The sequence below is a fragment of the Bos mutus genome, chromosome 16 (assembly GCF_027580195.1).
Source record: "Bos mutus isolate GX-2022 chromosome 16, NWIPB_WYAK_1.1, whole genome shotgun sequence".
In the NCBI taxonomy this organism is placed as follows: Eukaryota; Metazoa; Chordata; class Mammalia; order Artiodactyla; family Bovidae; genus Bos; species Bos mutus.
The window spans coordinates 3,546,728-3,567,417 of NC_091632.1; the positions used below are offsets into that span (position 1 = coordinate 3,546,728).

General features: G+C 42.7%; 1 protein-coding gene across 5 annotated transcripts in view; it reads left to right on the forward strand.

Annotated features, from left to right (window-relative positions):
- Window positions 1-20,690, forward strand: part of SRGAP2 (SLIT-ROBO Rho GTPase activating protein 2) — a 254,526-nt gene that overhangs the window by 115,365 nt on the left and 118,471 nt on the right. For all 5 annotated transcript variants that reach the window (XM_005891655.3, XM_070384585.1, XM_070384587.1 and 2 more), the window contains exon 4: window positions 16,376-16,538. In XM_005891655.3, coding sequence (XP_005891717.2) covers window positions 16,376-16,538 — 163 coding nt within the window. The remainder of the gene's footprint in view (window positions 1-16,375; window positions 16,539-20,690) is intronic.

Consider the following 20,690-nt stretch of genomic DNA (forward strand, 5'->3'; position numbering starts at 1 on the left):
TGTTTGCCGATTTCTGCTTAAGCAGTTGGGACAGGGCATCCTTGCATGAAATTCAGACATCCCTCCCTGGCAGCCTCTGTGTTAAAGTAGAGGTTGCAGAGCAAGTCTGGCAGCTCTCAGCCTGAACCCTTGTAAACAACAGATGTTCATAACTAAGTTCTCGGGGTGGGGGTGGGGGTTTCTGTTGATGCTTGAAATTCTTTGAATTTACAGGCAGCATCTCGAGGATTTAGCAAAAGGAGGAAGCTGTACAGAATTGATGCTGCAGCGTACAGGTGGATATGATGCCTCACACGTTTCCCTTGGAAGACAAAGCACAGGCATTGAGTGGACTCTGAATAGAGGGCAGATAAGCCCAGGAAGGCAGGCACAATTAAGAAAGGTTCGGCTTCTTAGATTTATTGACTTTCTGCCTTTCTCCCTGCCTCCCTTCTTATACATGGGCTAGATTGTCAGCCGCCTCCTTGATCCTGTTTTCTCTGGTCCTGGGTAGAAATGTGTGCCCTTCCCTACCACCAAGTGCCACACACACACACATGCACGCTCGGGCAGGCGTGCCACACACCGTTCCATTAGCACTTCCTGGTGCTTCTAATATGTGGATTAAATGGTATTGTTAGGGGCTTTGTCTCGGATGCTAACCTGATTCTTGTGCATTCTAAGTGTTGGTTTTGCCAGGTCTCAGTTTCATCAGGAATTGGAAGTGAATGAAGATAATGTGGCTTGTAAAGAATTCAGTTATGCTGCTTTTTTTTTTTTTAATCCTCAGCTCACTAAACTCCCAGCCCCCAGATATACATACTGAGTATCCAGACAGATGATGACTGATTAGGAAAGCCACTTTACAATTTACAGTTCGGGGAAGCCATATGGAAAAAATACATATAATACATCTTTTTAGTAGGCATTCCTGATATCAAATTAAAGAGACTATAGAAAAGTTCTCACCTTTTAATCAAATGACAGAAGTGATTTGTCAGATCTCAACCTATTTTTGAGCCATTCTAGCCAGAAAGAATTGGCTTGGAAATCTTGGATAAGATTTTTCACGTATTATTTTGGGGGCTGAGAACTTCCTTACGCTATGCCCACTCCTGGCCCTGGTGTGAGTTAGCATAGGAAGTTTTGGTGAACACCAATCTTAGCATGTGGGGTTCACTTATCCTTTCAGCAGACATTTATTTAGCACTTATTCTAGGGCAGTTCTAGGAATTAAATATGCACAGAAGAAGCCAGTATTTTAGCTTATAGAGGTTACCACTTGATGTGAAATATTTTAAGGTTTATATATATGCATCTATGAATGTGTGTGTTCTGACAAGGTATAGAGTTCAAGATTGAGGAGCCAGAATTGTTGGGTGACCTTCTTGGGCTCCTGTATTATTGTGATTCAGTAATGGATACTTGGCTTCATCATCATCAGCAGTGACCAGCAGTTTCTGGCAGGTGCCAGGGTCACAAGGATGGATAGGACCCAACCTCTGCCCCCAGAAGACTGAAGGCTTATGAACAAGATAAGACAAAGTAGCATGTATTTACTGCCAAAGGGAAGACGCAAGAACTGATTTCCTTTTCATCCAGAATGAGATCTTTAAAAATTTTTTGGACATTATTTTAGACTTATAGAAAAGTTTCAAGAATCGGTCAGAGAATTTCTGTATACCATTTCCCAGATTGTACAAAAATATTAACATATTAACACTTGTTTTATATTTCTCTTTCTTTCCACACACAACTCATGCACATACATATTTGTTTTTCTGAAACACTGAGCATAGGTTATGGACATGATACCTTTTTAATCCTACATACTTCGATGTGTTTTACTAAAGATAAGGTTGTTCTCTGACCTAATGGTGATATAGTTATTGAAATCAAAGTGTACATATTAACACAGTAACATTGTGTAATCTACAGATATTCAGATCTATAATTTGTTTCAAATATTTCCTTTTTGGCAAAAGAGAGTCCAAGATTATTCATTTCATTCAACTGTCTTATCTAGTTTCCTTTAATAGTGGGAAGATTTCCAGGTCTTTCTTTGTATTTTATGACATTGACATTTGAGGGGAGCACTCAGTCCAGCTATTTTGTAGAATATTCTCCAATTTGATACTTTCGTTAATATCTAACATTTCTTTATTTGGGTTATCTGCTTCGGGCAGGAAAAGCATAGAGGGGATATCCTCTTGTTTTCAGTGTATCGTTCATGAGTTGTCCCAATAAATATCATGTTATTCCTCAGACCTTACACTCACTAGTTTTAGCATCTATTGATGATTCTTGTTTGAACCTATTATTACGATGGTTACCAAGCGGTAATTTTCCCAGTTTCCATCATCCCTTCTACGTTTATCTTATCACTTGGACTCTACTGTAAAGAAGAGGTTTCTCTCCCCCATCATATTTGTTTGGTGGTGTGTTTGTTTGCTTCTATCAATGTGAATTCATGGATTCTGATTTTATTCAACAGATTTGCGATCTTTGATGTCTTTATTTTAATGCTCACATTATCCTACATTTGGCTGATAGAGTCCCTTCAGGCTGGCTTCTGTGTCCTTTTTACATGCCCCCATCATTCTTTGAGTACTTTTTATACTTCCTGGTACAGCAACAGGTTCTAGATACATTTTGTATTTCTTTGCTTCCGCTTTGGAGCCGTTTCTTCAAAGAGCCTTGGTTTCTTTTAGTGGGAAATGGTTTTTAGAAACAATGGGTGATAGATGTGCTCTTTGCTACTGGAACAGAGTTGTTTATAGTCCCCCTGAGTAGATAGAAATAGTGAACAGCTATATGTATGCATATACGCGTACCCACATGCTTCTGTATCTCTGTCTATCTATCTACATTGGAGCCTAGGAGTAAACATCAGTATGTTCAATTCAATCCAACACTGCATGTTTTATTCTATTTTCTCCCCTTTCCATATTTGTGACTGTGTTACCTGAACACTGAGAGACCTGATCCCCATTATCCATATATGTATTTAATTGCCCAGGGTTGCTAGAGTCGGACACGACTGAGCGACTTCACTTTCACTTTTCACTTTCCTGCATTGGAGAAGGCAATGGCAAGCCACTCCAGTGTTCTTGCCTGGAAAATCCCAGGGATGGGGAAGCCTGGTGGGCTGCCGTCTATGGGGTCGCACAGAGTCGGACACAACTGAAGCGACTTAGCAGCAGCAGCAGAGTACATACACAGAAAAGGCAATGGCACCTCACTCCAGTACTCTTGCCTGGAAACTCCCATGGACGGAGGAGCCTGGAAGGCTGCAGTCCATGGGGTCGCTGAGGGTCAGTCATGACTGAGCGACTTCACTTTCACTTTTCACTTTCATGCATTGGAGAAGGAAATGGCAACCCACTCCAGTGTTCTTGCCTGGAGAATCCCAGAGACGGCGGAGCCTAATGGGCTGCCGTCTATGGGGTCGCACAGAGTCGGAAATGACTGAAGCGGCTTAGCAGCAGCAGAGTACATACAAAGTAGTTTCAGAATCACTAACCCGTGCTCTGAAAAAGCTTGACTGCTACTAATTAGATTTCAATACTAGCTTGAAGGTCCTTGTTTTTGTCTGTTTTTAGCCTTGGGAACCAAAATAGTGTTCAAAGGGCCACAAAGCATTAATTGAGGACCATCCTGTGGACCCCCACTCCCTTCCCTGTGCCTGCCATGACTCTGGGAAAGCCCTCTTAGGGACTGGGACCCTTGCCACTTTCTCCTAAGACTACTCCTGTCCCATTCTCATTCTCACGATCACTTAACGTCGCATTTAGGGAACCAAGAATCTAGCTTTTGTCTCAGTTCTCGGCTGTGACTGTGAGGACTCATGTAGCTCATGTACTGTGCTGATGTAGGGCCTCTGGAGGAGCTTGATCCGGTCCCTCAGAGGCGGAGCCTTGGGGCCCTGCTCCTGGACACTGGGACTTGCAGAAGTTTCGGCCCTGTTTGCTGACTTCCAGTTCTAATGGCCCACTTCTCCTCCGTGGCCCTCCTCACTCAGATGCGCCGGCCTCTCCAGTAGTTCTTTTGCATCCGTTCTGACCTGGACATTCTCTCCTCTCTCTCTGGGGATAGCTTCCAGACTCCCCTTCCTCTGTTCTGTTTAACCCTCCTCCTCTGTCTCCCACACACTCATTTTATTTTTCTCCTTCCTCCAGACGCATGTAACATGGTCAGTGCCACTGATTCCAGCTGTTCTGAATCTTGCCTGCAGCTTAAGTTCAAAAACAGATGGGCCCAAAGCATCCTAGATGCTGTGCCAATATCCACCACATGAAAACAAATTACTGAAAAGCATCAGGGAACTTTAGATTAGTTTTGAGGTCTGACTCTCTGTCTTCTCAGTGGTCCTCCCTGCCCACTCCCCCATCTCCCCTTTCCTCCTCTCACGTTATACCTTCCGTCCTCTGTGTGCCTCATTCGGCAAAACCTTAACCCGCATACTCATCCTCTCTACACACAGATAGGTGTGGGATGAGATGGTGTTGACAGTCATTGGGTGTTGTTCCTTTTTTTCCTAATAGGCTGCGCCCTTTTGGAATCTTGCAAGGACTAAGGAATTTCTGTCCTCCTAGTCATGTAGAGAAAGTGAGGCTAGGTCTCTGTGTCTTTAAATGTGGGTATCAGCAGGTCAGAGAAATCATTACATCGGGACTAAAGTGTACACTCCTCTCCTGACTAATCCGTAGGGGTGCGCAAAGATGCCAGTGCCGCAAGCTGCCCTGGGTACTCTGGACAGGGAGTGTGCTCTTCGAATCGCTGTGACATTGGGCCCACACCATTGCTTTCAGAAACCTTATGCTTGGAATTTGCCATCAGCTTTCTCCCAGTGTTCAGAGAGCATTGTTTAACTTCAACATTTCTAGTCACCCTGAACACAAGAGGAAGGGAATCAGCGTGGTGGGGCCACATCTCTTACAGGGTACACTGCAACATTGGCAGTCATTTACAGAGCATCAGGAAAAAGTTGTTGACATAGTCCAGTAATTATTAGGTGTCTGCTGTGACCAGAGTACTAGACGCTGTAGCAGTTGTCCCAGGAGAAGTCCTCAGGGGATGGGCTTCTGAAGGTCAGGAACTCTTGACTCGTGCAAATTAAGATGTGTGTACAGATGAGACCCTCCCTGCTCCCTCCCTGTAAGCTCTCCCCCCCTATTTTTTCCTCCCTTCTTTGAAGGTGAATATGTGGAAGAAAATCCTCAGATTCATAAAAGGGTCTGGGGTATGTAGTCACCCCCCAGAATATCTTATACTGTGAGCTGGAATGCATACACAGACATATATATATGTTCTTTATGCCGGTGTTATAACCAAGAACAGCATGTTTTTAAGCAATACCTAGATATCTTTGCTCTGTGTGATGCGCTCTGGCATTTCCTACTTTTTCTGTGTTATTCTGTCCCACTGTCTTCTGTTTCATTCTCTGAGAAATGCTAACTGGTGACCTGCTAAGTTGACTTTTTAAACCCCACTAATGGGCTGTATCCCACAGTTTGAAAAACATTGCTTTAAGAGCATTGGTTCTTAAAATTTTGGCGTGCATTAAGTTACCTGGTGTAAATATTTAAAATGCAGACTTGAGCAGCCCTGCACTTGTAGCAAATCAGAATCTCTGGCGAGAGGGCCACAGGAATCCGGATTTTAAACCAGCACCGCAGGAGATCCTGATGTAAGGTGATTTGGGGTCCTGAACACTCACACTTGGAGAAATTACTCCCTAACGGACTTTGGAGCTTAGCTGCCCCAGGCTTCCGATCACACACTTGCTTGGAGATGGTAGAGCTTAGTGGGTATCCTCTGAATCCAAACTGAGAATCTTCCCTTTACAGTTGCCCCATTACCCACGCTCACTCCTGGACCTTGCTGTGCTTTGATCTTGCTCTTTTTCCAGGATCTGTTATGGCCCCTGTGAAGGCAGAGAAGGAGTTAACTGGGGCCACAGAACGGGGCGCGAAGGAACTGAAGGGTCATTGTACAGAGTGGCCGGGGTGTGGTCAGCCTCCAGTAGGTGCCCAGAGTCAGCCCCAAATTAGAATGGGCAGGATTGGAGACTGCTTTTCCTATTCGCTCGCCTTTCATGTATAACCACATGCAGTGCGTCAACATGCTTTCGGCGCCGTTAGGCACCAGCAGTTTTGCTCCCTCTGGGTTCACGGACCCTTGGTATTCCTGTTATGTGTTGTCTTAGAATAGCTCTGCGCTCTGGGGCTTGGGCAGCTGGACACTGTCCATTAACTCTTTCAGCACCAGTGCTTTATAGTTGCTAAGGGCATCTTAGTTGAAACAGAGCAGCAACCACAATAAAATAAGAAAGCAATTGCTGGTCAGGAGACCTGGATCCTTGCCCTTGCTCTGCCACTGTGTGTGACCCCAGGCTCCCTGAGCCTCAATTTCCTCACTTAGAAAATAAAATGATAAGTTTGGTTAGACTTTAGACCATCTTGAAAGTCCCTTCTACCTCTGAAATTCCACAATTCTGTTTTGTGTTTCTTCTTGTTTTTGTACCCTCTGCTGCTTCCTTTTACACTGTAGAAGTCTTCCCTTTAAAGCCTCCCCTAGGTCTCCTGTCCACAGGAGACTCACTGAGGTTGGGAATTGCCAGAGAACCAGATGAATTAATAACAACAGAATGTATTCCTATTTAGTGCACGGACAAGGTACAGAATTTATAAAGCAAGTTCATTGCAAACTTGTATAATAAGGCCTGGGAATTTGGGGACATGTTTGTCTTTTCAGACATGACTCTGGCTACTTTGCTTCGTGAATGTAAATACATTGTATGTCATGTAATAATAGTAGTTACAGCAATAATAACACATGATGATACTGATTTGTAGGTGTAGAACACTTTAGAGTTTATGAAGTTTTTTAATGGACATCACCTTTGACTTGACCTTTTTGACAGCCATGTGAGTTAGGCAGGGAAGATCTGCTGTCCCCATTTATTTTATTAAGCAGATGAAGAAATGTTGAGGCCCAGATTGCATCTGTGACGTATCCAAGTTTACTTGGTCAGCAAGTGGCAGAATTAAGACTAGACTGTAGGTCATCAGCATGGTTCAGGGCACCTTCCACAGAGTACCGTCTTGCTGGGATAGGGTAATCATTGTTTACCCAGAAGACCTGTAGAACTCAATAACGTACTAATCTGGAAATTGACCAGGTCTTCTCTTACTCCATCCAGCCCTTTAAACTTTTGCCAGCAAAGTATCGGCTGGTTAATAATATGCTGTAATTTAGAGCACACAAACCTGTGGGTGCACAAACTCAGTCACTCAACAGCCACCCAGATTCATGCTGCAGTCGTTGATTAGGCAGGGTTGGTGGAGGCTGAAGATGTTAACTGTTCTTTAAATGAGTTGTCTTACTGTGCTCCATGCTTACTGTGTTCTGTGGCTGTGACATCTGTCATTAATCAGTGCTGATTAACTACCCACCCATTCTTGGTGATAGACATTCATTGAATATTCCAAACTATCCCCTGTCCTCAAGAGACTTCCTTCCGGTAAGGCAAGATAAATTTCAAAATAACACATGAGAACTGATGACCATGCAGGCAGCTGATCTGATGACTACTTAGACTTCATTATATGTAGTTCTATAGTTTCACAGATCCCTGGGTTGGGAAGATCCTTGGAGAAGGAAATGGCAACCCACTCCAGTATTCTTGCTGGAAAAGAAATCCCATAGCTAGAGGCGCCCGGCGGGCTACAGGCCATGGATTGCAAAAGAGTCGGACACGACTCAGCAACTAGACAACAATTATAGTTTCACAGGACCAAATCATATTGCTGTATTTCTCCTTTTTCATTGTTATCATGAGCCAAGTAAGGAAACACATTGTCTCAATAACAGGTATTCTGCAGGGGGAGGTTTAAATCTTAGGGATACCCTTTCTTCCCAAGCGGCTTGTTGGTGCTTGATATGTGTAAGGACCGTTTGCCAGGCAGGAAGAGTTATTGGCTGTCGATAAGCTTCTCCACTTCTGCCTGATGCCGGAGAGATGCCTTCTCCCAAGGTAGTGGTTACTGCTTTGAAAATAAGTGTGTGGATTTCTGAGTGACATCATTCCAGTTTGGCACAGACAGGTATTTATTTTTCTACAATGAACTACCAGGAGTGAGCCAGACTGTCTGTCTCAGTCATCTCCCAAGATTTCATTCATTTAAAAAATCTGCTAACACATCTGCGAGTATTTTTTTCTCTGTACGTTTGTCATGTGCTATAATTACTTATGGGGTTTCTGGTGACATCTTGATTAACCAGACAAGAAAAAAACTGAAGAAATAATTGTAGTGTTGTTCGCTGATTATTTTATGGAACATGTGGGTCCAACTGTTAATGTAGATGGTTATAAAAATTTTTTTAATGAGAAATATATATGACTTTTTTTGTTCTTTGGTTATCAGTCATATCTTTGTTATGTCTTTTACTTTTGCTATGATATTTTATTTTAATTAAGTGAATTAATCAGCTCAGAATTTTAAATGATTATAGCCTATTTTGGGGAGCTGTCAGGGGGAAACGTTAATACTTAAGTAAATGTATAGGCCCTTAGTTCTCCTGATCATATTGGTAGTTTTTCTTCTCCAGCATTTAGATTGTACCCAGAGTGCATTAAGAGGGTTTAGTAATCTCTTTGATTATGCCTCCCTATAGTTCTAAGAATGCTAGTGGCGAGACATGGGAGGTAAATAAAGGGAAGGACCCAGATCTACAGCAGCCATGAGTGGTCTGGTGGGCAGGTAGATCTTCTAAGTCAGCCAAATCAGGATTTCGCAGTGGGTCAGCCAAGTATCAAGACTGGGGTAAGATGTGGGCTAAAGCTGATGGACAGTTTAGGAGCAGAAAAGTCATGTCTTAGATCCAGGAGGTCTGCAAACATGGAAGAACCTGGTCGAAAGTAAGACTTTTGCTCCCTTTAATGCTCAGAACAGTGCCTGGTACATAGTAGGCGCTCAATCAGTATTTGTTGCATCAATGAATGAAATAAGAAGACTTTCAAGATCAAGGACTCAGAGAAGGAGGCTGGACAATAAGAAATCTTTTCAAGAAACCAGGGTGGGAAATACTCACATCTTAGGTCAGCCACCCTTCAACCAGTTCTCTTCTTATGACCCCCAGAGCTGTCTTGAGTGAAGCTCTAACCTCCCCTCCCCACCACGAACATGGGTGGGGTAAGGGGTGGTTGAAGGGAAGGCAAAATCTCTCACCTAGCATAAATTGATGGAGACATTTCCATTCAGCATCTATTAATACAATGGCTCGGGTTTGGGAACCACTCCCAGTTCTCTGACCTAACTCAGGGGGACCTTGGTCCTACAGTCATTCAGGAAATAGTCATTAAGATGTCATACACATGCTAGTCCAGTTCTCAACTTCAAAGCAGATTCCTAAGCTCCCAGCTCTCGAATATGCCATTATCCCAAGGGTGTGGCTGGACTCCTTGGAACTGATCCAAAGCCACAAGAATTCCATTTCCATACAGCTCTTCCCCTACACGTGATTATAGGGGACAGTTTAGACTATTTTGAGTAAGGTGGGTACACCACTGAATGAATCCTTTCTAATCATCTGTCTAGGCCACTGAAGACAATTTGTAGTATTAACTTATCCCTGAAAATTGGAGAGCTCATTTCTCCGTATGTAGAATATACATTTTCTGCCTTTGGCCCTTTTTTCTTTCTGTCTCTGAACTCTCCTACTCTGATCTCATTGCTGGCAAAGCTGAAGCTGTCGCTGTGATAAGCTCAGGGAAGTGTGCCTGCCCCCTCCCTGTCTGCCCGCCTGCCTGTCTTTGAAAGATGCCTCCAGGCTCCCGCTGTACTACTGGGTCACGCAACCAGCAGCAACCATTATGGGCAGAATCTTTTTCAAGTCAGTTCCCACCTTGGTGATTTTTTCTTCTTCTTCTTCTTTTAACACCTTCCCCGGCAAATCCCATCCATCCTCTGGCTTATCTGGGTCAGCAAGGGTCTGATTTTATGCATGGCACTGTCAAGCCATAAATCCGCTGAGGCTTTGCCTCTCTATCCAGCAGGTTTGCTTCTGTCAGCATCAGCAAAATGCATAATAGAGAAAATAAGCCAGAAAGGCTAATAACACTCATCTGAATAAAATAATCTCTTCGGCTGCCTCAGTTCATTTCATTGTAATCAAGGCACCAGGAAGGAATTTAGGTATAGAAATCTAGCCTCCTCCTTGCTACCAGTGTCCTGTCCAACTATCACTAAATAGTCCCTTTTATTATGTTTATTATTTTTTTTTTTTTATTTTAATCCTCCTCATAGCTAGGTACTCAATAATCTGTACTGGAAGATGTATTTGTTTAACTCATTTGGATTTTTGTCTAACAGCACATATATGTCTGTTTTTAAAAGTGAGAAACCACCTTCTTAGATGTATCGATATTTGCATCTTCATGTACAGACTGGCAGGTTTGAGAGGAAAGGTGGGAAAGGGGGCCCAGTGGAAGCGCAGAAGCACCCAGGGGTCTGGCATTCTGGTCTCGCTGTGGCTTCCTTCCTGTCTCCCTCAGCACAGTTCCCTGTGTGGATCGCGGGGCTGCTCCTTCACCTTGCCCCTTGGGGGAAGGACAGTGGAAGATTAAATTCTGCTCTCCCGTTGGTATCTCCCTCACGTCTTCCCAGAGACTTACAGCTGCTTGGTTAATTGCCTGTTGCTGCTGTCTGATCCCAGCCATTATTTGCCGAGGGCTGTGCATTTGCAGCAGGCTGCGCTCTTGGCCCTGGCCCAGGGCCGGGTGAGGAGCATGTCGGAAATTGATGAATGCTGAATCCTAGTGTATTTGGAAATAAAAATCATACTTCTTCACATTTGGATAGTGCTTTAGTGTTGATGTAATTCTTTTGCACCCTCCATCTCATTTTAGCCACACAACAGCCTTGTGAGGTGGGCAACGCAGAGACCACTGGCCCAAAGGGAAACAAATCTCAGTAGAGCACCACAGAAGCTCAAGCCATCCCAGTAATGCCAGGCTTGCATCATGCAGCCTGTCTGCAGATCTGTGAACGTAGCAATCGTTAATTAAATGGTACCTTAAGCCAGGAGAGCTTGCAGGTTTGCGATCATGCTTTGGAGATCTTGGGGGAGCTAGATGTTCAACAACGGGGCATGTGTCCATTTTACAGATGAGACAGCTGAAACCGGACAGGGGGATAGAGAAAAAAAGGGACGTGCACTCCCGAGGTCGACGGAGACTGAGTCAGCTCTTCACCTTAGTGTTTTAGAGGAATCCCTTTAAGAATTTGGTGACTAATGTGTTGAATGTCCATCAATAGTTTAAGTTGAAGGGCTATTGTATTTGAAGTTAATGATTCAACTGTACAGGTTTAGCTCTTTCAGTGCATTTATAATGATCATCTCGTCTGTGGATGCTTAGTTGGCTTGTGACTTTCTGGGCCTCCTTTTTTTTTTTTTCCTCTTTTTTTTTGACTCCAGAGTCATTCCCTCTCAATTACAATATTACATTTTCTTGATCTTCCTCCTGAAAAAAAATTTTAAGTAAGAAAAATACTTCTGGATATTTTGTCTGCTTCTTAGGGATTAGTGTTTGAGGAGGTTTGCAGCTGTTCAGCACATGCCTGAGGGATTCAGACCCTTTTCTTTAAAGGCCCAAGTATCACACAACCTAAGACTCTGGGGGCGGGGAAAGTAAAGAAACTGTACAAACAAGTGATAGATGGAAAAGATATAAAGACAAATTTCAATCTCCTGACCAAACGAAGCTCCCTTGGCTCTAGCAGCCCCAAATAAAATCAAGCTGCAAAGCTGCTGAAGCAGGAAACCACTCTAGCAGAACCTTAATATGCTCCCTATGAAATCACGTCTCGTTGACTTGCTCGTTTTCCAGCCTGAAGTGTGTTCCGCCTTTGTTCGTGTTGGCTGGGAAAATCATCTCTACAGCAGAGTTGTGTTCCCCTCCTTCCACATGCCCCACACCTCTCCCACATCACTGTCCCAAAATAAATAAATGAATTAATTAAAACACCTCTGTTGGAAGGAGAAATAAGTCCAAAGAACTTATAAGTCCAAACTCAAATAAGAAATAAGTCCAAACTCAAAGAACCAAAAATATTGTATGAAAGCTACATTAGTAGTAAAAGAGAGTGGGAAATCCTGGGAGAAACAGACAGCGGAGTCTAATATAATTTTGTTTTAGGGCCAGACTCCTTTTTTAAAATAAAGATTTTACACAGAGCTCTCATATATGCAGCAGATTAAAGCAGTGTTTTATTGGTGTAAATCTACTTTTTTGAAGTACCAGTTTATAATCAGAGGGAACAGTGAGGCTGGGTTTATGAACCCCGATTATGAATCAGAGTTACAAGTTTATATCAGTTTCAGCGTCAAAGTTATTTTAGGTCCTGGTTTGTGTTGTTTGGCATCAAGAAATCCTGACTCACACAGATGAGTTGTCATAATCTTGAGATAGTTTTAAATTGATTTATATGCTTGAAAAAGAAAGATGGTTCTTGTTTTAAATTTGAATCACTGACATTACCTAGAGGATAAATGGGAATGTTTAATAACCTTTACAGCATTGGTAATGAAATTAGGTGATACTCAGTGCGTTTACCCCTGTTACCCAGCCATAGTCTACCACGCGCCCAGCAGAGGCCCCTGAGCCTTCTGTGGCATGCGGTTGAACTTGGCCACTGTGAGTCAAATCGTGTGCTCACCTGAACAGCTTTACCCACGGAGACACGTAGGTTGAATTAAAAACTAAACCTGTACAGAGCAACGTTCATTCTAATCGATAGCATATTTTTCAACAGTCTGGACCCATACATTGATTCTTTATCCCAAAACACGCATATAACAAAGCTCACCTGGGCAGCCCATGAGACATTGGTGGAATCTGCTGCAGGGAAACTGGGTCCTGGGCCCCTTACATATTTCAATAGAGGTTGCTCATTTGAATGGGTGTATTACAGTTGTTTGAAATTTAAATGTAATGTACTGTAATTCCAGCGTTTCTCAGAACACATTATTAAAGCTCCTACTCACTGAAACTAATAATGGCTGTCCCACCACCTGCTGTAAGAATGGAAATAAATGCATGTGGTAAAAATACTGATACTTGTAGCCCCTTAGAAGTTCTGATAAGTATAAATTTATGAGTGGTGAGTGATAAGGCATTTTAAAAGATTCCCACCTCTTCCCTTCCTTTTTAATTCATCTTTGTTTACTCAGGCTCTGCATCCTTTTCCATGGTACTGGGCTGGTTTCGCCTCTCCTGCCTCCACCTGTGGCCTGTGATGGATTCAGTTCATGGCGAACTAGCGGGCCCTTGTGCCCCTGACCTTCTGTGGTAGTATAGGTCTGTCTATGTCTCCCAGCTGTATTGTGATAGCATCACTTTTATAACCACAAAAGCCCCTACTACTGTGCTTTGTCCATTTAAAACACAAATGTTTATACACTTATAAATTTGAAATGTAGCGTTGTTTTTATGTGTGTAGACTGCCATAGAGAAGAACAAAGAGGGACCACCAACCCACAAGAAACAGATTGAAACCGGTTGTAAAGTTAAGGTCATGTGAGATCTGCCCCTTTAAAAAGTGTGTGTATTTGTGTGGTATATTCCAGGCTTACTGAGGACATGGATGTCTTGTCACCCAGTAAAAACTAGGTTATTTAGGATTTTGTAACGGGGGGCTGATTTGGAATCAGTTTGAAAGTTCTCTTGCAGTGGAAACATCAAATGTTGCTGAATGCCTGTGCTCTGATCTCAATGTTTTGAATTTAGGATTGTTTCCTATTTACCTCTTTTTTGTGCCCCGGTGCTAGAAATTTTGAAAGGAGTGAACTAATTACATGTGTCTCTGTCTTAGCTAGTATATATTTTTAATTTCCATAGAAATCTTTTAATCTTCCTGGAAAGTGGATACAGTTGTTACCGCAGTGATCAGCACATGCGTGTTGGGGACTTCGACCACAGAAGCATGGTGCCTGGGGCAGGGGCTGAGGGTAGAGGGCAGGTACAAAGTAGTTTCATACTGTTCATGGGGTTCCCAAGGCAAGATTACTGAAGTGGTTTGCCATTCCCTTCTCCAGTGTAAGCTCCGGGAGTTGGTGATGGACAGGGAAGCCTGGCGTGCTATAGTCCCTGGGGTTGCAAAGAGTCCGACGCGACTGAGTGACTGAACTGACTGAACTGATAAAGCAGTTCCAGTTTGGACTCTTAATATTCATTGGTTTGGAGCAGCCTCTTGGTACTGTTTAGACAGATATTTTGAGTTAATGGTCTGGTGTGTTCAGAGGCCCGGAGAAGGCAATGGCAACCCACTCCAGTACTCTTGCTTGGAAAATCCCATGGACGGAGGAGCCTGGTAGGCTGCAGTCCATGGGGTCACTAAGAGTAGGACACGACTGAGCGATTTCACTTTCACTTTTCACTTTCATGCATTGGAGAAGGAAATGGCAACCCACTCCAGTGTTCTTGCCTGGAGAATCCCAGGGGCTGCTGTCTATGGGGTCGCACAGAGTCGGACACGACTGAAGCGACTTAAGCAGCAGCAGCAGCAGCAACAGCAGCAGTTCAGAAGCCAGAGTATGTGTGGTGTGATTATTTGTTAATGGTTACCTTACATCTGAATTGAAAGAGCTCTTCTAAGTTGAATTCTGCCCTACAAGTAAGTCACAGGTGCCTGCCACAAGAAGGGAGGCAGTGCAGACTCGATAACCAAGCCATTCACAGCTTTCTTGCTTTGCATTAAGAGTCTGGCTGTAGGGAGGCAGGAGGGGAAATGGGAACAAACAAGGTGTGATACTTTGCAGTGATTAAGAGCATTCTCTTTGCAATTACAGGGCTTCTTCTTGAATTCCAGCATTGCCACTTTTTAGCTGTATGAGCTTGAACAAGATATTGTAACCTTTTTAGTCCAACTTTTCCTCATCTGCTGAATGTAGTTGATAACCCCCACTTCGTCAGGTTTTGTAGGGTTCAAATTAAACAACATGAGTACAGGGCCCAGCCATATGCCAAGTGTACAGTAAGCTCTTGATAAATAGCCCTACCTTCTATTTCTTTCCTTAAACCCACATTGCAGACGCAAAACTTTCTGTTGCTTAAGTTAGTGCAGGGAGCTGATTATCTGATCAATAACTTTTTTAGATCACATCCTTTTCAGTAGAAATGAGCACCTAGGTTTAGTGCTTTACTGCTCCACTCAGGCTGTTAACATCTTCACAATGCACGGTTCAGATAACAGTTTATGCTCTTGGTTGTACAGGACATGAGAAAATGGCTCAGTCAATGGAATCAACCCTCCATGGATGTGTTCTGTGGGACTGAAGAATTTTCAGTGACTTTTTCATGCCCAACTCTTTGCGACCCTGTGGACTGTAGCCCACCAGGCTCCTCTGTCCATGGGATTTTCCAGGCAAGAATACTGGAGTGGGTTGCCATTTCCTTCTCCAGGGGAACTTCCCAACCCAGGGATCGAACCCAGGTCTCCCGCATTGGAGGTGGATGCTTTAATTTCATGGCAAATGCGTCCACAATTGTCTTCATTGAATCCTGTGGGAGAGAAATGTGAGGGATTTAGTCTGTAGCTTAGGTTTTGTCTAGAGACTAACTTTTGCCTGTAATCCTAGACACAAACCAAATATTGTAGTGGTTGAGGTCATGGAATTTGGAGTCAGACCTGCTGGAATCATTCTGGTCAGTACAGAACTGTGGTCTGGTCCCTGACTCCCTTTTACTGTCTCTGTGACTCCTTACTAGCTGTGGGCAAGAGACAACTCTGAGTATGTGTTGTTTTGTTTTTTTTTAATCAGTGAAATAAGGATAATGGTAATTCTTTTCTGACAACAAGATGATGGAGCTTAGATGAGATAACATATATAAAGCTTTTACCAAGTTTCTAGAACACACAGGTGTGGGTGCTAAGTCACTTCAGTTGTGCCAGACTCTGCGACCGCATGGACTGTAGCCCACTAGGCTCCTCTGTCCGTGGGATTCTCCAGGCAAGAATACTGCAGTGGGTTGCCATTTCCTCTTTCAGGGGATCTTCCCGACCCAGGGATCGAACCCTTGTCTCTTGTGTCTCCTGCACTGGCAGGCGGGTTCTTTACCACTAATGCCCCCTTCTAGAACATAACAGATGCTCCGCAGATAATCCTACTTCTCTTCTTTCCTTCCTATCACCACCTTCTCCTTCTTATTTTCTCTCTTTTTCCTCCAATGAGCTTTCAGAAAAAGAGAAAACTAGACGTGCAGCTTCAGGAAAGACATCTTTATTTCTGGTTTGGCTCTGATTGCTATGATTTTGTGACATGGACTGTAGTCAGAGATGTTGACCCTGCCTGTTCACCAGTGCTGACTTGTTTTCTTGCCGTTTCTCTGCAGGAAGGATCAGAATGTTCTCTCTCCAGTCAACTGCTGGAATCTCCTCTTAAACCAGGTGAAGCGGGAGAGCAGGGACCATACCACGCTGAGCGACATCTACCTGAATAATATCATTCCTCGATTTGTCCAAGTCAGCGAGGACTCAGGAAGACTCTTTAAAAAGGTAAATAGGCTATTTCTAACCACAGACACCATGTTGTAAATAAGAGAAAGAATATCTTATTGGCCGACTTAAAAGGCTTTCCATGGGTCTTACCCTAAAAACGTACTTATGGAGAGAAAACATTGAATTGGCTCTTTTTCTTCCTTTCTCAGATGTTTTATAGCAGACCTGGGAAAGGAACTATTTGCAAGGTACAGCCCCAGGTCTGGCAGCATAATTCATAATTTGTGAATATTAATAATGACCATATTTGGTTAATTTCCTAAGTGATTTGTGAAGCTATTGAGATTCAGAGATGTTCTGTGTTGCTTTATGATTTCCTCTTCTAGTTCATTTAGCACATCCATGTATGTTTATGTTTTTAGTTTGGTTCTGTTTCCAACTTCTTGTCTTGGCCAAGGTGAACTCATGAATTTGGTTACTCTTATCATGACATATCTTTGTCTTTGGTCCTTGAATATGTTTTTTTGTTTTGTTTTGTTTTTGGTGCTCCCAGGTGGAACTTGAACCCATCCCTGAATGTTTTCTGAAGCTCAATTGTTCATCACAATTCCTTGGGTATATGTCAAAAATTTTGACTAAGGAAAAACTTAAAATTAATTGTGATAATCTTAGGAAATTTGTGCCAAATTCACCTGTCAATAGTCGAACTAGCCTTTTGGAAACCCAGGAAGCTCTTTTCTAAGCTCTCAACCCGAGCTCTTAATGGCGTCATTTATTCATAACTTTTGGTTACAAATGGTGGCAAACACCCCAACCATTGTACATTATGTACCATGTCTAACATTCAGGCTCTGACATTTCCAAAAGATTTTTTAGAAGGTGAATAACCTTCCCACAAGTGATATGTAAAAAGAGGATATATTTATATAGAGGGGTATCATTGGTTTCATACACAGGGAATTCACCGGTTTCCAGTTGACAAAATCAGTGTTAAAAATTTGAGGCTGGGAGAGAATGGACTTCGGTAAATAAGACTGTGGTCCATAGTAGCCTTAGGTCTTGGTCAGTTTTCTGATTCTTAACATTAGGAAGTATACAGACCTCAGTAGGTCTGGAATTAGAACCCAATTTCTTCTTTTTTTTTACCAGCATGAAAAAAGAGCTGCTTTAGAATTGTCCATCTACATAATTGCATCTGTGAAGGGGCTTTCCCTGTGTCGTCCAGATAGGATATTAAGAGTACAATCATCTGAGAATGAAAGAAGGAAGAGAAAGATAACTCCTTGCAGAGCTCATTGGCTATTTTTAGTGGCCCGGCTGTGCGGTGGTTGGGCCCTACTTGATTTAGGGGCGAGGGTACTTTTCACCATCTCCTCATGCTTCCTAGCATCTGCTCCAGCTTGCTTGTCATTAACTTGAATTATTCTGTAACATTTGGTGACATTGTATGTGACTGAAATTAATGACTACAGTTAATAATACTGTATTCAGTACTGGAACACTGCTAAGAGAGTAGATTTCAGGGCTCTTTTCCTACACACAAAAAGGTAACTATGTGATGAGATGACATATTATCTTGATTGTAGTAATCATTTCACTGTGTATGTGATACTAAATCATTTTATACGCCTGAAATACATAGAATTTTTATTAAAATTTTTTTTAAACCTTAGATGGAACCAGTGATCAGATACCACTTCTCTACCATCTTGACAGACACTTAGACCATCTCGAGAAGAAAAGGGGTTGATGGATAGTGTCCTCCTCTATTTCCTCTGTTCATCTGAGAAGAAATTTTTATGAGAGATGTTTAGCTATCTAGACTTCACCCCATCTCTCAGCTCCCTTTTCTCCAATTTCAGAAGGTTAGAGAAGAACCAAGCTGAGAGAATCTTATAACCCCTCCATATTTTAGAGATGTTTATGCCAAAGGCAGTCAGTTATCAAAGCCACAAGTGTCCCCGGTTCCGCAAATGCCATTCACGTTTCACCAAAGGCCTAAGTGTGTGGCGTGTACATAAAACATGGCATGTATCCCCATCCACTCGTGACTGATATTCCGAGCTTTGTCTAAGCATTGGCCTCCTTAAGCAGTGCATGTCTATGCTGAGGGTGTAAGGAAGAATCTCTAATTCATCACTGGATTGTTTGTATATTACATTTCATTGAAGAAAAGTGAATATATCTTTGGCTTAAAGCTGAATGCATTTGTATAAACTGAAAATACCTGGTAACCAGCTTCCAGCTCAAGAAACAGAATATTTCAGGGCCCCCAGAAGTCCCCTCATGCTCCTTTCCTGTCACTAAGGGATTGAGAGGAGTGTCCCCGGTCCCTCAGAATAGCATCACTCCTGACTTTTCACAGCAGAGATTAGTTTTCCCAGTTTCATACTTTATGTAAATAGAATCTTGCCGTGTATACTCTTTTGTGTCTGGTTTTTCTCATTCAACATTGTATTTGTGAGATTTGTTCATATTGTTGTAGGTAGTTGTAGATCATAGGACTTTCTCTTGATCTTTATAACTTTTCATCAGTTAAATTATAGTGGATTAGAGATATCCATAGGATTGTCAAATAACCAATGTTTACCATCCCACAGGGTGAATAACCTCTTTTCTCTCTCCCCTGGGGTCCAATGTAGGCAGAGAACTCTAAGGTAGAAGCTAGCTTGGCTGATCCTAAGAATAGATTAATTCCGTTTGGATGAGAACCCCTCTGCTTTCTAGTAATGGGCGAAGAAGCAGTTTCTCTCCATACCTCACAGTTTCAGTCTCCTTTGTTTAGAGTGTGTTGCACATGAAGAATTAGGATCCCACAGGTTGAGCTATAGTAATAAGAGAACCGAGGAGTGTCCCTGGCCACCCTGGCAGTTTCGTGACGCTTCTCGGGGCTTGCTTTATGCTCTTAAAGCAGAGCCCTTCCCTAACAGATTCTTTCTCTTGGGCTCAGCTTAGCCAGTAACTCTGAAACTCTGGACAATCCCTTCTTTTTCCTCTGCCTTAGTTCCCTCAAGCTTAAAGGAGACTGAGCGATAGGACCTTCATTCTGCCCCTGAAATCTAATGCGCTGGAGCTGTATGGTAACAGGGACACCCTCCACTGGGCTCCTTCTGGTTGCTGGGTGACCTTTGTTACATTGTGATAAGGTGAGCTGCAATCCCTGAGATAAGGACGGACAAAAGTGCGTGTGGGTATAGAGAAGGGGCTCGCTTAAGCAGTGGAAGACCACATTTCTGAAAAGATTGAAGTATGGTTTCAGATTCTTTTATCTACAATGGCCAGCAACCAAGAGATACCACACTGAAATCTAAATATGTGGAATAAATACACCTCTTATTTTACCCGTAAATTTGGTTCCAGTAGCAAAAGGAAAAACCCACATTTCTCTGGAGACACAAAGAAAATGTACCTTTATTTCTGGTTCAGCTGTGGACACCTGAAAATTTACCAGTATTTTACGTGAATTTGAATCTTCTGCTTGTCACTGGGGAAAGTCAGGGCTTTTCTTACTTTAAAGAAATTTATTTTAATCTATAAAACTTAATGATTCTCTGGCAAAGGTTATAAATCATCAGAACCAAAAGTTTTGAACCCTTGTGTGCTAGGTACAGTATTAAGCACTTTGTATGCATTATCTTATTGAATCCTTACAACACTTGTATAAGGTAGTTATTACTATTACCCTTATTTTATGGGGGGAGAAACTGAGGCTTCGAGAGATTAAGTAAGAAAAGAAATGAGGCTGGTATTTAAATACAGCCATCAGGCTTTAGAACCCAAGGTTTTCCACCTACATATTCTGTTAGGCCTCTCTAGGTATTGTATGCAGAGTAGAGGGTACTCTGGATTTTCTTGCTCTTTTTCATTGAATCCAGATATTTCACTTAGTTACAGAATTAAACTAACCTTTTCTTTAGCATGCAACCCTTCAAAGGATCATTCGGTTGTTTCTCCTACCTGGTGTCTGGGCAAGCACCTGATGTTGAAAGTGAAATACAGCCGCACGTTTTTCTCCCTAGGGGCAGAATCTTCAGTAAGAGGGAAACAAAGACTCGTTAAAGATGAGAGTGGCCCGAAAACCTGACTGGAAGCTAACTCCGCTAATTTGGGCATGTCAGGGTGGCTGCACAATTGGCCCCTCTTTGCTCTGAACCCCCTTAAGGAATGCTCCCTGCTGGCCCTCTGGTTTGTGGTTATGTCTGCTGGGAC